Source organism: Sorex fumeus, unplaced genomic scaffold (assembly GCF_029834395.1).
Source record: "Sorex fumeus unplaced genomic scaffold, SorFum_2.1 ptg000003l, whole genome shotgun sequence".
Classification (NCBI taxonomy): domain Eukaryota; kingdom Metazoa; phylum Chordata; class Mammalia; order Eulipotyphla; family Soricidae; genus Sorex; species Sorex fumeus.
Window position 1 is genome coordinate 4574458 of NW_026606060.1, and position 16635 is coordinate 4591092.

Here is a 16635-nt window from a genome sequence, read left to right on the forward strand (position 1 = left end):
TGCTAAAAAATTCATGGGGGCACCTCCTAAGTGATGATCAGGGTGCCTGGGGGTCACTCTGAAGATGGGTCAGCGATGCTGCCAGAAGCCCTGGGGTGTAGGGGACCATCTAGGCCACACCCAGGGGTGCTGGACAGGGCAGGGATGTGGTCCTGGGGGCTGCCCCGGTGCCTACACAAGCAAAGCCTGTATCCTGACCCCTGCACAGCGCCTCTGGCCCCTAAAGATGAACAACTTTAAATGTGAGAAGAGGAAATTACTCTGGATTACCTGCTGGATGCTGAATGTCCTTTGAAGAGGGAGGAAGGAGATGAAGAAGGAGAAGGTACTTAGGGCCCAGAAGCATCGCTGTCCCAACAGTCACCGTAGTGCTTAATGCAGTGGCCAGGATATGGGAACAGCCCCAGTGTCTAAGAAGAACGGTGAAGCCATGCAGTTGATGCCAACGTGCATGGAACTGGAGGGCCCCACAGTCAGCAACGGAGCCGGAGGGAGATGAGCAGGCACCAGGCGATGTCACTCATGGGTGGCAGACAGCGAGACCAAGCAAGGGGACAGACGGCACTGGAGGATGGCAAACCCTTGGCCCTGGATCGCAAAACCGATGAATTAGCAGTGGGGGTTGTGAGGGTGGTAAAGATTAGGTTGAGGGGACAAGGGGACAGGGGTGGAGGGTCCTGGGCATTTAAGTGGTGGATGCAGAAACTTTGTACAGCAAAACCATAAACTTTAACACTACTGAAGTCATCTCACCTAAACTATTTAAAAAAGGAAGGCAGCAGTGCGGAGTGAAGGGCTGGGAGCCCAGCCCTGAAGGGGAGGGAGCCCCAGGGCTGGGGGACGGAGCAGGGCTTTCCCTGACACTTGGATTTTAGCCTTTGGAAAAATGAAAGAGAATAGAATTCTGTTTTGCTTTGAAATGATCTTTTTTAAGCCACCAAGCTGATGCTGATTTGTGGTGGTGGCCCAGAAAGTTAGTGCAGGTGGCAATAATCTCCAGGGGCCTTTTGAAGTGCTGAGGATCTGGTTTTTCCTTGGCTTTGCAGGTGTCTCTTGGCCTTTCCTCAGTTTATCCGGAATGACCCTCAGCTGCTGGCTTAGAGGGGAGCCTCTGGGGGCTGAGTGGGGGAAGAGCGAGGTGTGGGGGGTTTCCTTGATTCCTGCTATTAATCAGGCCCTTCCTCACACTTCTTGGGGCTCCTGAGTGCAGACCCCAGGAGTCAGGTCCCTGGGAACAAGCCCCAGCTCTGTCTCCTCAGGATGCAGGGTGGGCAGTTCTACAGTTCTGGGGGGGACAGGAGGCAGTGCCGGGGTCACTCCGCCGTGCTCCTGCTTCACTGCACTTACCAGTGCCCGCTGCCCAGGAAGCTGGAGTTTTTTTTTTTAAGGGGGGGCGCATAATTCTGGGAAGCGAACCAGGCTGCTTCTCACTGATACTGTTCCAGGCACTTACGTGTGTTCTATTTTTCCAACGCATCAGGTACCATTCCTCCAAAGGATGCTACAGCTTTCCCAAGTCTTCTCTTGGTGATCTCTCTCTCTCTCTCTCTCTCTCTCTCTCTCTCTCTCTCTCTGTCTCTTTCTCTCTCTCTCTCTTTCTTTCTCTCTCTCTCTCCCTCCCTCCCTCCCTCTCTCTCTCTCTCTCACACACACACATAATTTCACTGTCTTTCTCCATATATAATACGTATAAAAATAAGAGGATATAGATAGATATGAATATAGATACGTAGGACTGGGGAGATAGCAAGCAGACAGTAAGCAGGCACTTGCTTTGTGGGCACTCAACTGCCCAACCCAGGTTCGATCCCTGGCATCCCATATGGTCGCCAGAGAGAGCACTGCCAGGAGTGATTTCTGAGTGCAGAACCAGGAATAACCCCTGAGCCAGGTGTGACCCCAAAACTTTTTTTTAAAGAGAGAGAGAGGGGGCTGGAGCAATAGCACAGTGGGTAGGGCATTTGCCTTGCACGCGGCCAACCCGGGTTCGATTCCCAGCATCCCATATGGTCCCCTGAGCACCGCCAGGGGTAATTCCTGAGCGCAGAGCTAGGAGTAACCCCTGTGCATTGCCAGGTGTGACCTAAAAAGCAAAAATAAATAAATAAAAAAAATAGAGAGAGAGATAGAAATATATCTATAGCTGTAGATACATGAATAGATACAGATAGATACATCAAGAGATAGAGCTGTAGCTACATCAATGTATCTCTTCTTGTTAGACATGAAGGTCAAACGAGCTCTTGTTCTATGAATCTAGAAGAGATGGTCAGACCTCTACGCCCTTATTTTTTGACAGGGAGAAGCAAGCAGTCCAGCCACCAGTACCCCTGCTCCTCCTTTCCTCCATCCCAGCCCAATGCTTGATTCCATTTTTCCTTTGAAATACACACTTTCTGCAAATGACAGTGAGTGCATAGAGATTTGTTTACTAGGGGAGCAAGGAGAGACTTAGAAGGAACTTCTTCTGTAGTTCAGGGGAGGCTTCCTGCAGGATCAGCAACCAGATCCGAACCAAGCACTGTGCAGCCCATTCTGACAATTTTTGTCTTTGTTTTACACGCCTTTGGGGAGGAGAAGATTTTTGGAGATCCTTTTTCTGGTATTTCCACTTGTGTCACTCCATCTATTTTATAAATAAAATAATTCACTGATTTGGAACATCCTGTCTTTCAACAGAATGCTTTCATGGAAAATATTCCAAGACAAAGAAATAGCCTGGAGCTGAAGTTCAGTCTTTCCAAAACATGCATCATTCCCAGAGCAGATTTATGGGTTTGGTTTAGATTCACAAACTGGTACGTTGCTAAGAGCACCCTCTTCTGATCCCAGACAGGGAGATGGTGACAGGAAGTGTTATGATAAAGAAATGATAAGTGCTAGAGCATTACCTCAAACCTTCTTGAGATAAAGTCCCAAAGCCTTAGACCCTTAATCTTATAATAATGCCATTCAGTCTTCATCTGAAAAGCTCATTTGATTTTATCACTCACTGAAATTATTCTAGAAATTGGTATCACATTCATAGAACAGTTAAGGATTCTTGGAGCTGGAAGAAGCTTTCTAAATCAACCAGAGATAACTTAATGGTCTGGGCCCAGGCTTTGCACGTAGGAGGCTGGTTTGTGCTCGCATCACAGGGTGCCATGAGCACCAGCAGGAGCAACCCCCAAGCACAGGCAGAGAAACCTCTGAGCACTTCCAGGTGTGGCTCAAAAACCAAAACCCGAAAATAAGATGGTGATTGGCATTCACTGAGTGCTTCCTGTTGCCAGGCACAGTGCTTGGTGGACTAGCACTGCTGCCTTCTCACCCTCACTCCCACCCAGTGCAACACCAGTAACATCTCTATTTGATAGTTCAGGAAGAGGAAGTTATGTGCCCAGGGTCACACATATATTACCTGGGAGAACTTGGACATAGGGTCTGGAGCAATAACACAGTGGGTCGGGTGCTCGCCTTGCACACAGCCAAACAGGGTTCTGCACTACATATGGTCCCCCAAGCACTGCCAGGAGTAACTCCTGAGTACAGAGTACAGAATAACTCCCGAGTATCACCAGATGTGGCCCCATAACCAAAACCACCACCCCTAGAGGAAGAACTTGGACATAGAGCCAGTCACTGGTGGGTTCAAAACCTGCTTCCACTGTCAATGCCAGAGTGAGAGTACAGTGGGAAGGGCATTTGCCTGACATACTGCCAACCCCGGCTAGAGCAACTGGACAGCGGGGAGGGCATTTGCCCTGCAATACTGCCAACCCCGGCTCAATCCCTGGCACCCCCATATGGTTTCCTGAGTACTGCCAGATGTGGCCCAAAAAATATATATATATAATATATATTACATATTATATATTATATATATATTATATATATATATAATTTTGAAGGGTGGGAGGTGGGGAGTTTTTCCTTTTTTTGCATGTAAAAACTCCTAAAAGGAAAAATATATCAATCCACTTCATACTAGGGTATTAGAAACTTTATAGATTCTCTTCCCTCCCTCACCGTGCTCCCAGGAATACAGATGAAACAAGAGTTAGTATACTCGGGATTAAGGAAAGGAACTGAAAAGATGGAGAAAGGTGAAGAGGGGAGCTTCAGTGTTTAGGCCTCCATAGTGTTATTCACAGTTCCTACTGTGCAGAAAACATGTGCTGTACTTTCAGGCACTGGCCCTTAAGATCAGCTCCTAAAAACATCTATAAAATAAAGAAAAATAAGATTCACAAAGATTTTTTCAAAGATTTATCTCTCTCTCATTTGTTTTGTTTTGTTTTTTTGGACCACCTCCAGCTGTGCCCAGGGCTCACTCTGGCTCTGCATTCAAGAATCAATCCTGGCAAGCTCGCGGATGTTGGGAATAATTCCTGGTTGGCCATGTGCAATGCCAGTACCCTACCTGCTTCGCACTCTCTCTCAGGCACCAACAAAGATAAAATCTTATCTTGCCAATAAGGTTTACAAATTACCCGTGACGTATTCGATATGCCAAATACAGTAACAACAAGTCTCATAATGGAGACGTTACTGGGCCCGCTCGAGCAAATCAATGAACAACGGAGGACAGTGCTATAGTGACAGTGGGAAATTTCAAATACCTTTTTTCTTGTCAACTAGATGTCTTTTGAGTATTTTGAAAAGTCTGATTTTAGTATAAATGGGAAGTGGCATAGTTCCAGAGAAAACCCATGAGAAAGAATATAAATAGATAAGTTTCTGTTTCTGTGGGGTAAACTGATTGTGCAATTTTAATATCCTTGCTTTATGTGATTATGGTTACAACAATGACTTGAGTTTGGAATTGATATTTTCTGTTCTAAAACCACTTTATGATGGAGTTGGAGCCATAGCTCAGCAGGTAGCATGTTTGCCTTGCATGTGACTGAGCCAGGTTCAATCCCCCACATCCCATATGGTCCCTGACCATTTCCAGGAGCAATTCCTGAGTGTAGAGCCAGGAGTAACTCCTGAACATCGCTGGGTGTGACCCAAACAAAATATACTACATGAATCTCTGCTCCTTGGGGCCAACTGGCCATATGTCAGTCACCTCTCAGTCCCAACCTCAGTAAATGGCAGTCAAGGTATAAAAAAAATCTGTTCAAATAAAGAGAAAAAGAGGGGGAGGAGTGATTCCTGAGCAAAGATTCAAGAGTAAGCCCTGAGCACTGTGGGGTATAGCCCAAACCCTCCCACAAATAAATGAATAAAAGATGAATAAAGACAGCACCACCTCCATTCCTTTCTTTCCATCACATGTGAAAACTAGCTCATCAGTTGTGCTTAAAGTGTGAAGGAGCAACTTATTAAAACATCAGTAGATGACATAGCACATGACTTTTAGTTGTAAAAAAACATTAAAAAGATTGACTTGGGGCTGGAGCGATAGCACAGCAGGTAGGCGGTTTTGCCTTGCATGCGGCCGATCCAGGTTCAAATCCCAGCATCCCATATGGTCCCCCAAGCACTGCCAGGAGTAAATCCTGAGTGCATGAGCCAGGAGTAAGCCCTGTGCATCGCCGGGTGTGACCCAAAAAGAAAAAAAAAATAGATTGATGTTTTCCACTCTGGAGGAGCCCATGTTCCCTCTTGACTACTTATTTTCTTTTTCTGCTCTCACATCTAAGTAAATTTCTTTCAATAAAAACTATATTGCTTCACTTAAAAAATAAATTTCTTGTTCGGGGTTCTTGTGGTGCTCAGGGCTTACTCCTGGCTCTAGCCTGACAGTGCTCAGGCATTGAACCCAGGTAAGCTGCAGAAGAACAAATGTCTTAAGGTCTGTGCTCTCTCTTTGACCCTTAATTTTTTTTAAATTGAAGTATATTGCATAATATGAAGTACATTCATTTTGAATTTAAAAATCCTCTAAGATGCCAGAAGCTTCTCAGCCTGGAAGAGCCTTTCTCAGTTGTTAGGAAGTATTTGTTTGTGTCTAGGATTCAGTTGGAGAATTATATTTTGTCCCCAAAGTGTAGATGGCTCGCAAGAGAAGCAGTTGGTAAGGAATTTGTCTGACTAGAAAATGGTTTCCAGGGGCCAGAGAGATGGTACAGTGGGGAGGGCATTTGCCTTGCATGTGGCTGACCCAAGGTTCGACCCCCGGCATTTCATATGTTCCCCTGAGCACCTCCAGGAGAGAGTCCTGAATGCAGAGCCAGGAGTAAGTCCTGAGCACTACCGGGTGTGACCCCAGCAAAAAAATAAAAAAAAAAAAACGGGAAAAAAAGGCTTTATGTCATTACATTATGCAATTTAATATTTGATTAGAACAGCATAATTCTTTGGTCCATAGGAAAAAATCTAAGAACATTTTTGTGAGCACTGAGGGATAGACATCAGGATGATGCGTTCTCTTACAAGTGAAAAGGGCCTTTTTGTCCTACTAATGACCAAATCTCACAAATGCTAAGACCAAAAGGTACAGAACCTTCAGAGCAGGATTTTCTTGAAAAAACAAGCTGCTACAAAGCCCAATTGCTCTTCTCTAAGAGAACTAAATAAATTAAAATTGCCATTTGTGGTTTCTTTTTCCCTCATCCCCACATTTAATTGTCTTCTAAGTGACCCCAATCTCAACCTACACCCAGAACTGCAATAATTTTATGCCTGCATGAATGTGTTTCCACAGTGTCGGCATTAGAATATAAGCCTGTTGGCATAGCTGTTCTGAATATATACGGGCGTCTGGTGATTTTATTTTATTCTCAACTAGGGTAAAGAGGAGAGAGGAAGGTTTTATTTTTCTAAATTATTTCCCCTGCCAATAGCTACTTGGCATGAGGACCAGAGAAATTCAGTGATTTTCTTGGCAGCTGCTGGTAGGCTGATACAAGTCCTTGAAAAACAGTTTGGTCATATGGATTGAATTTTAAGAGCTATTTGTGGCTTCCTCTTGCTCATTAATTTTATTTTACGTAAGTAATAATCTTACATACAGGAATAATCATCTATCCAAAGGTATCATTAGGGATTAGTTTCAATAGTACGATAACAACATCAACTGTAAACATCCAACAGAGGGGAAATAATGAAAAAGAATATTGCAGATCTACTCAAAGGAATGTCTTGCAGTCATTAAAATAATCATTAAGATTATAAGATAACATAAAAATATTTACAATCCAATGTGTAGTTTTTAAAATGCAGGGTACAAGTGGATGTGTAGCTTATGATTTTAATAATGTAAGTCTAATCATCTAAACAAAAAACATAGGAAATGCATCAACATGTCAGTGCCTGTACTGAGGTTCTGTGATTAAGGATGTGCACTGTTTTTTTATCCTTTTCCATTAATTTTATAATTTTCAAAATAAAAATTTAAAACAAAATATTTGACAAAAAGAGCCAACAAAATGGTCACCAAACAAAATATTGTTACTTAAAGAAAAATAGTCCTACTTACTACTGCTTAATTAGAACTCAGTCATTCACATGATTTGGGATTTGCTGTGCAGAATCTCCAGTTATTATCTCTCACGGTTGCATATAAAATGAAAAATGAGACCTGCTTATCTTTCTGACAGTAGGAACAAAATCTTACAGTGCCAAATGAAAGGATTTCTTTTATTTGATGTCAGAAATATTTCAAGATGGTTTTGTATTTCTTAAAACCTGACATGGCTATAAATAATATGGGAAAGATTAGATAAACAGGATAAAGTCTGTTCAGATACCATGAGTGTCAGATGATTTGTCTGTTTTAGTCACATTTAACTGGAGTTTAAAGTGGAGAACTTCAGAAAAAAATCTGCATTTTGAAAAAAAAAATGCATCCTTCCAGAATTTTTGCATTTAAGAAATTAGTTCAATTAAAAACTAAGCTAAAAAAAAAAACTAAGCTGAAATTTCAGTCTAAATCTCCATAAAAGAGCTGGAGAGAAGAAAGCCAGTATAGGCATTTGCCTTGCTTGTGGCCAACCTGAGTTCAATCCCCAACACCACATATTGTGCTCTGAGTCTCACCAGGAGTGATCCCTGAGCACAGAAACAGGAGTGAGCTGTGAGCCCTGATCCCTGAGCCAGGAGTAAGCTCTGAGCAAGCTGAGTGTGGCCTCAAAACAAAACCAGCTACAAACTCCATGAGGACACAGAAAAATCATTAGTGAACATGGTCAGATTGAATAAACCCAAGCCTATTCATTTCTGTTAGAAAGGGATCTGAGAATTAGGACAATTAAAATAAATGCTACTCTCTCTTCAAAGGTGATTTCAGTGGTAGATAATTTTTATTTTAATTGAATCACCGTGAAATACACAGTTACAAAGTTGTTCATAACTGGGTTTCGGTCATGCAGTGTTCCAGCACCCATCCCTTCACTAACGTACGTTTCCCACCACCAATACCCCCAGTTTCCCACCTGCACCCCAACCCCCAGCCTGCCCCTATGGCAGACACTTTACTCTCTTGTCTCTGTCTGTCTCTTTCCTTTTAAGCAACGTGGTTTGCAGTACTGTTTACTTGTGAAAGGGTACCATGCATATCACTTTTCCTCCCTTCAGCAACCAGATTTTATCCAGAGTGATCATTCCCAACTATCACTGTCATAGTGGTCCCTTTTCTGATCTAACTAACCTCCCCTCCCCCTCACTGGCAAGAGGCCTACCATGGACGGGTCTTCCTGGCCCTCATTTCTACTGGCTTTGAGTATTATTCTCATACTATGTTTATATATATATATATGTATGTATATATATATATATTTATGGGCTGGAGTGATAGCACAGTGGTAGGGCGTTTGCCTTGCACGCAGCCGGCTCGGCCGAGCTGGGTTCGATTCCTCCACCCCTCTCGGAGAGCCCGGCAAGCTGCCGAGAGTATCTCGCCCACACGGCAAAGCCTGGCAAGCTACACATGACGTATTCAATATTCCAAACTCAGTAACAACAAGTCTCATGATGGAGACATTACTGGGCCCACTCAAGCAAGTAAATCGATGAACAATGGGAGGACAGTGACAGTGACAGATATATATACATATATATATATATATATATATATATGATATTTAGAGAGAGAGATTCTATTGTGTAGAAGTACCTAGTTTATTCAGTCATATATTCTCTAGTGTGGCAGTTAAATTTTGGGGGAAAATATAACATTTCAAATATAGTTAGTGATATACTAGGATTAATTTTTTTTTTAAAGGTATGAGATGCTACAGTGACAGTACAGCAGGTAGGGCACTTGCCTTGCATGTGGCCCACCCAGGTTCAATCCTTGGCATACAGTTCAATCCCATATGGTCCCTCGAGCCCACCAGGAGTGACCCCTGAGTGCAGAACTGGGAGTGAGCTCTGAGCACCACCGGGTGTGGCCCAACAACAAGGACAAAATGTTTTTTACACTCTGAATGTGTTTCGGGGAGGGGGACCCCACTCAGCAGGAATGAGTTGGGGTACTTTCCTTGACTCTCACAGTCTTTAGTTTCCGAGTGGTGGTGTGCAGACTACCCGCCACGTCCACTCATGCGGGCAAGTTGGGGTTTGCGAGATGCCTGTGCTGGGCTGTGAGCCCTAAGTCCCGGTGGCTCTTCCTGGAGCTCCAGGGAGCCCCCGAGAATACTCTCCCAGTGGGGCTGTGTATTCTGAGTGCGTCGGAGTAAGTGGAAATTTCCACTCTTGGCAGCGTCCCGTTGAGATTGTACTGTAACTGCGAAGGTCTAGTTCCCTGCCACTTGAGGGCCACCCAAGTGACAGGCAAGGGTCCAGAGTGATGGCTCAGCAGGTTTGACCCTTGGCACCACAGAAAGTTCCCCCAGCACCGCCAGGAGGATGTTCCTGAGTGCAGGACCAGGACTAACCCCTGAGCACCACCAGGGGTGGCCCCCAAAATCAAACAAAAAACAACGGACAAGATGCTAGGTGGAGAAAGAACCTTACTGGACAGTCAGTCACCCAGCAGAGCTGGAAGATGGCTCCTGTCCTCAGAGATGTTCTGGGACAGAATGGAGGAGAAAGGATGGGCTGCTGACCTGTGGCTTCCAGAATAAACAATAAACCCCCCTCACAGACTGGTGTCCTAAGGCAATCGCTGTCTCATCTTCAGATCTAAGCAAAGTAAGGGTTAGACCTTGGGGGAAAGTTAGCCTAAGGCTGTCCTTTAGGTGTTGGTGCAAGAACATTTGTCCTTATCCAACACTGATCTCTGGCCAGGTTTCAGCACTTCGCTAGCACTGGCCAGACGCAGAAAAGTCGGATTTAGCAGGCCCAAGCCTGGCTGACCGCTCAGCCCTCACACGGCTGCATCCAGCTCCTCACAGCATCTTTCTTTAAAACTTAAAAATATTTATTTGTTTCTTTATTTATTTAATGAATCACCGTGAGATAGACTTACAAAGCTTTCATGATTGAGTTTCAGTCATACAATGATGGAATACCCATCCCCCCACCAGTGCACATTTCCCACCACCTATGTCCCCAGGATCCCTCTGTATCCCTCCCACCACCCCCACCCCACCTCACCCCCTCCCTCTATGGCAGGCACTTTACTTCTTACTCTCTACTTTGGGGCATTATGGTTTGCAATACAGATACTGAGAGGCCATCATAGACTACTTTCAGCACACATCTCCCATCCTGAGCGATCCCTCCAACCATCATTGACTTAGTGATCCCGTCTCTCTCCCAGTTGCCTTCTCCCCCTGCTCAGGAGGCAGGCTTCCAACTGTGGATCCTCAGGGCATCTTACAGTTTCATTGATTCTTCTGGGGATACTTTTTGTTTTTGGTTTTTTTTCCCCCTTCTTTTGGGGGGTTTTGGGTCATACCCAGCAATGCTTACAGGTTACTCCTGACTTTACATGCAGGAATCTTCCTGGCTGTGCTCAGGGGACCTTATGGGGTGCCGGGGATTGAACCCAGGTTGACAGTCAGTCACCCAGCAGGGTTGGGAGGCAAGTAGCCTCCCCACAGTCCTATTGCTAAGATTCCTGTGAGTGTTTTTTGTTTGTTTCTCTTCCATTCCTTGCTGGCCTGAGGTCAAAGATCATGCTTGATTCATCTGTGTAATTCCTGGTGCTCTCCTGGGTTAAATCTGCCCTCAAGGAAAACCTTTCCAAAGGGCAAAGAAAGATAAGATTTTGTCGGAGGGTTGAGATGGAATCACCCAGGCTAAGCAGAGGGTACTCCAAAAGCTTCCCAGCAGTCTTGTAGGCCAGCTGGTTCTGGGAAGGTAACAAGTCTCTTTTCTTTCTCACCGAATGTTAGTGGTGCTTGATGTGTTTAGCTCTGGGAAACCCAGAGTGGCCCAAGCATGGCGCAATACGAGTATGGTTTAGGGGCTGGAGCAATAGCACAGCGGGCGGGCGCTTGCCTTGCACGTGGCCAACCTAGGTTCAATCCCCAGCATCCCATATGGTCCCCCAAGCACCACCAGGAAAATTCCCGGGTGAAGAGCCAGGAGTAAGCCCTGAACATCCCCAGGCATGATGCTCAAACACAAAAACAAAACAAACTAAATACATGGTTTAAAAAATAACAGGAGCTAGCAAATTCCAGGCCTTGCTTGCAGCCCCACCAGGAGAGAGCCCTGAGCACTGCTGGGCGTGAATCCATCCTTCACCCCTGCAGAAGAAAAAAAAAAAACCTGGCGCATTCCACTTGTGTAAGAAGTGCTTAGTAGCTTAGTACTGCCTGTTCATCCCAGGAGCCACCCCTCCCCCCCACCGACTTGTGCGAATGTGAGCCCAGAGCAAGCCTGGGAAACCCGTACATGGCGGGGGGCAGGGGGGAAGATGGGGGCAGAATCTGTAACATAGAAAAGTAGCACCTGGGCGCATGTCCTCTTAAACATGCTCTTGTCCCAGATCCATTTGCCCGCCCACGAGCCCTGGGGACCAGGTCCCCTCCCTCCCGCTCTGCTCCACACACTCTGTCATCCTAGGGGGGCAGGAGGAGAAATAGCTGCCTCTGTGGACTTGGGGAAGTGCTCCGGAGTCTTCTGGAATAGGATCTAGGAATAAGCAGATACTGATCTTCTCCCCTAACACACCCTCATTTCGGGTGGACTGGTCTGGGGGTGCCCCTGCAGTACTCTGGGGTTACTCCTGGTGCTAAGCCCTGGGGTCTCTCCTGGCCGTGCTCAGGGGGCCCAGGGTCTGCAGCAGGCCAGGTAAGCACCTCACCCCTGCACTATCTCTCCAGCACTGATAATTCCCGTTTCAATGATTTCTTCTGGGGCCTGAAGCAATAGTGCAGTGGGGAAGGTGCTTGCCTTGCATGTGGCTGACCTGAGCTCGAGCCTCGGCTCCCATATGGTCCCCTGATCATCACCAGGAGTAATTCCTGAGTGCTGAGCTAGGAGTAACCTATGAGCATTGCCGGGCCTGGTCCCCAAAACAGAACAAAACCAAACCAAAGATTTCTTCTGTGGCCCTGGGGTGTAGCTCCATGGCAGAGCACTTTCCACGCATGTGGGGTGCAGAGCAACATTGAAAAGGTTCCAGCTAGTAGAAGTGAAGCACACAGCTGTGGGTCATTCCTTTCTGCCCCAAACCATGGTTCCTTTGACCCATGACCAAAGCCAGGGAGGCAGTTGGGTGGCACCATGACCCATCAGGGCTTCCCCAAAGCCTGACCTTCATTGCAAGGGACTCATGGCTCGGATGCTGGAAAGGGAACTGCATCAGACATGGGGGAAATCTTGCACTGTTTACTTAACATTATCCAAAAAAAGCCTTTAGGTCCATAAAAATTTATCCTCCCTCTACAGTTGAATGGAAGAATCCCCCTCCCCCACCTTTTTTTCACTTTTTCTTTCTTTTTTATTTTATTTTATTTTTATTTATTTATTTTTTTATTTATTGAATCACTGTGGGAAAGGTTACAAAGCTTTCAGGTTTAGGTCTCAGTCATGCAAATATCAAACACATTTCCCTTTACCAACACTTATTTTTTACCACAAAGAACCCCAATAAAACCCCACCCCCCACCCTCTTTTTTTTAAATAATTTATTTATTTATTGAATCACTATGGGAAAAGTTACAGAGCTTTCAGGTTTAGGTCTCAGTCATGTAAATATCAAACACATTTCCCTTTACCAATACTTATTTTTAACCGCGAACCCCAATAGAACCCCACCTCCCACCCCTCCCAATTCCTGTGAGGCAGATGAGTTCTAGTTAACACTCTATCTGCTTTGACTAGATTCATTGTTTCGATAAAAGATGCACCATTATTGTTTAGAGTTTACGACCCCCCCCCCCCCCAATCAGACATGCTGAAACAGTGTTGTGAAATGATTTGCTTTCTACAGCTGGGTTTTAAGAATTAAATGATGTTGCGCGGTCGTGCCGCGCGGTTTTGGATTTCTGCTGTTTTACTTATTAACCATGGAAGTATTTCTATTAAAAGTTAGATAGTTAAGAAATTGGTTTCTGTGCTCTGGAGTCGTGGCCGTGCCGGAGAGCCGCTCGTGGGGGGCAACTGGTGACCTCGGTAGGGTGTGAAGGACGGACTGGAACGCCCCCCTTCCCATGAGGTCCCTGCCGCCCCCACCCCCGGCTCAAACCTGCTGTCCACAAGGCTCCCGTGCGGCCGCCATCTTTCTTTCCAGAGAGGAGAGGGCGTTTTTTTTCACTTTTTCATGGAGGTGGCACACTCAGCTGTGCTCGGGGATGACTCCTGACTCTGTGCCCAGGGATCACTCCTGGTAGGACTCAGGAGACCATATGGGATAACGGGGATAGAACCTAGGTCAGCCGAATGCAAGGCAAGTGCCCTACCTACTGTACTGTCTCTACAGCCCCAGGGTCCCCATTTATTAAGTCAGTCACCTGGCTTTGGTGTTTTTAATTTTCAACTTTTAGAGACATTATAGCAAAATTTGAGGACCAAGATTTTACATACTTTCCTCATGGTTTTCTTTGGATGCAGTCCTACAAAGAGGGGGTAGTTTGAATATCATGTTTAACTCCATGTTGCAAAGTTTTGAAATATCTATGCAATAATATATTTTAAGTATATATTTATATGTCCATATCTATTGTGGAGAGCAAAGCAAGCATTCAGATGTCTCAGAGATTAACAACTTTGCCATCTTTCCCTTTCCCCTACCCTGTAGCACGAAGGCCCAGGCCCAGGTCACTATGACATGAAAATCCCTCCGACAACTTGCGTTACTTCTTGTTTTCAGTCTAAAGTACCTCGATTCCTGCCTCTCTGCTCAGTGAGTATTCCGAAAGACAGAAGACGGGTTCTGGAAACGCGGCGTTTGTCCTGGAACACTGAAAGACAGCTTTCATTCCCATGGCTCGTGGCTCCCGGCAGTGCCCTGGCTAGAGATTGCCTTTGAGTTTGTGGGTCTGTAGACCTTGGGGTGAGACATCAACGGTACCTGGGGAGGATATCGGGTTAGTAGGCAGAGAAGCTGCCTTGGGTGTCTGCAGGTGCTTCTGCAGGGCTGTTCGAGTGTGGAGTGGCCAGGCCTGTGTGTGGGGAGGGCGCAGGAGGACTGGCTGCTACATTAAAAGCTGACAGCAGGCAGGGCCAGAGCAATAGCACAGCGGGGAGGGTGTTTACCTTGCACATAGTCAAACCAGGTTCGACCTCCGGCATCCCATAGGGTTCCCTGAGCTCCGCCAGGAGTGATTCCTGAGTGCAGAGACAGGATGAACCCATGAGCATCGCCAGGTGTGGCCCCAAAACTAAAACACTAACTAAATAAGAATTGGCAGCAGGTAGCGGGCAGATATCCTCAGCAGGTCCTCCCTACATACACAACCCCCGTGTCCTCACTGAGGTGTCCCACACACACACACACACACACACACAAACACACACACATGCACACACATGGGTCTCTGTCAGAACTCAGAAGGAAGCGGGAGTCACAATGGGTAGTGACTGCCTTCTCAGGAGCTCCCTGGGCTTGCGAGTGGGACCAGGGCTGCAGCAGGAGTGGAGCCGGATGCTGTTTGGGTCTTCCTGCACGGTGGGGTAAGCCTTCTGTTCCGTGGGCCCACCTTCCAGAACGCTGCTAAGGAAGGCCTGGGCTCCTTTGGATGCCCCGCTGGGACTTGATTGGATTTCCAGGCTGCTCCTTCAGTTTTGGCACAGGAAGCATCCTGTCATTTGCAGTGGCTCCTGCAGCTGGTGGCTGCCCCAGGCTAGCTCAGCCCCGCTTGTGGGTAACCCTGTTTCCGCGCTCTGTCTCCTGCTGTGATAACAGCCTGTGGGAGGCCGCAGACGCCAGGCTTGCGATAATAGTCACGGTCGCCACATGCTCTGGTGAGGCCAGTGGTCTTGGCCCCTGTGATGGGCAGGTGGGGCAGGGACAGTGCTGGCCCAGGGTCATGGAGAACAGATACTGAGACTAGCATTTAAACCAAGACTGACCCCGGAGCCCTACCTTCATACTCTGCGTCTCTCCAGCAGAAAACGCCTTTGGTGCCAAGACTTGCGCCAAAGTGCCTGGGCCAGAGAGATGGCACAGAGGGTAAGACCTGGCACACAGCACGTTCTGATTCGGTGCCCCCTCTATGGTCCCCAGAGCCCCGCCGAGGGCCGGGAGTAAGCCCTGAGCACCACGGGTGACCCACAGCCTCAATAAAAATAAACATCTTAATCTTATTTGTTTTTTTTGGGGGGTCACACCCGGCGATGCACAGGGGTTACTCCTGGTTCATGCACTCAGGAATTACTCCTGGCCACTCAGGGGACCATATGGGATGCTGGGAATCGAACCCGGGTCAGGCCGTGTACAAGGCAAACGCCCTACCCACTGTGCTATAGCTCCAGCCCCAATCTTAATCTTTAAAAAAAAACAAAAAAGACGGAGTTTGCCCCTGGCATGGGAAATGCTGTCCAGGACACAAAAATGACCCCCCTTAACATGCCAGCACAAGCTGAGTTTCTAAATAACTAAGTAATTCCCCTCTCCCATGTACCCTCCCCACCCCCCAACAAATTTTCTCAAAACGGACTGACTGTGTGCCAGTGGAGATGACTGGGAAAGATGGGAACTTATAGAGCAGTTGTGGTCCCCAGGGACCAGGGTGGGCCCAGGAAGGAAACAGGCACGTTGGGTCTTTTTAGGGTCACCTCGCAAGCAGGGTCCTCGCCCCCAGGGGATATGGTTCCCTGAGGTGCAGCTGTGAGATCTCTGGGCCTCACTGTCATTTCTCCCTCTGCAACCTCAGGGAGCCCCTAACAGGAAGGGGGAGCACTGCAGCTCCATTGTCCAGCCCAGGGGAGCACTCCATCTCCCTGCAGGGCCTGGAGATCATCCCAGCCAGGAGCCAGGCCACGAGGCATCGCCTGATCACCGTGCTCTGTTCTGGTTTCAGAAAACCCCCGGCCCAGGTGCTTACACGCCTTCCAAGCAATTCCCCAGGCAGCCCCGGACCATCGCCAAAATGGGCCGAGAACACAGCCTCTTCTTCAACAACACCATCGGCTTTTAAAATAAAGATGTCTTGGCCCTAAGCTTACTTTGTGTTGGAGCAAGTTCTTATGTTTAGAAAACTCATCTTGCCTGTTCCTGAGAAGGTTGGGACCACAGAACATGCTCATCCAACCTTTTTTTTTGTTTTTGAGGGGTTGTGGGCACACCCAACGGTGCTCAGGGCTTACTCCTGGCTCTGTGCACAAGAATCACTCGTAGTGGGTTCAGGGGACCAAGTGGGGTGC

General features: G+C 46.9%; 1 protein-coding gene across 1 annotated transcript in view; it reads left to right on the forward strand.

The window, feature by feature from the left end:
• STPG4 (sperm-tail PG-rich repeat containing 4) overlaps positions 1-16409 on the forward strand; it is a 41718-nt gene extending 25309 nt beyond the window's left edge. Inside the window, exons 7-8 of the mRNA XM_056118863.1 lie at positions 14069-14173; positions 16293-16409. Of these exons, the coding sequence (XP_055974838.1) occupies positions 14069-14173; positions 16293-16409 (222 nt within the window). The remainder of the gene's footprint in view (positions 1-14068; positions 14174-16292) is intronic.
• The last annotated feature ends 226 nt before the right edge of the window (positions 16410-16635 follow it).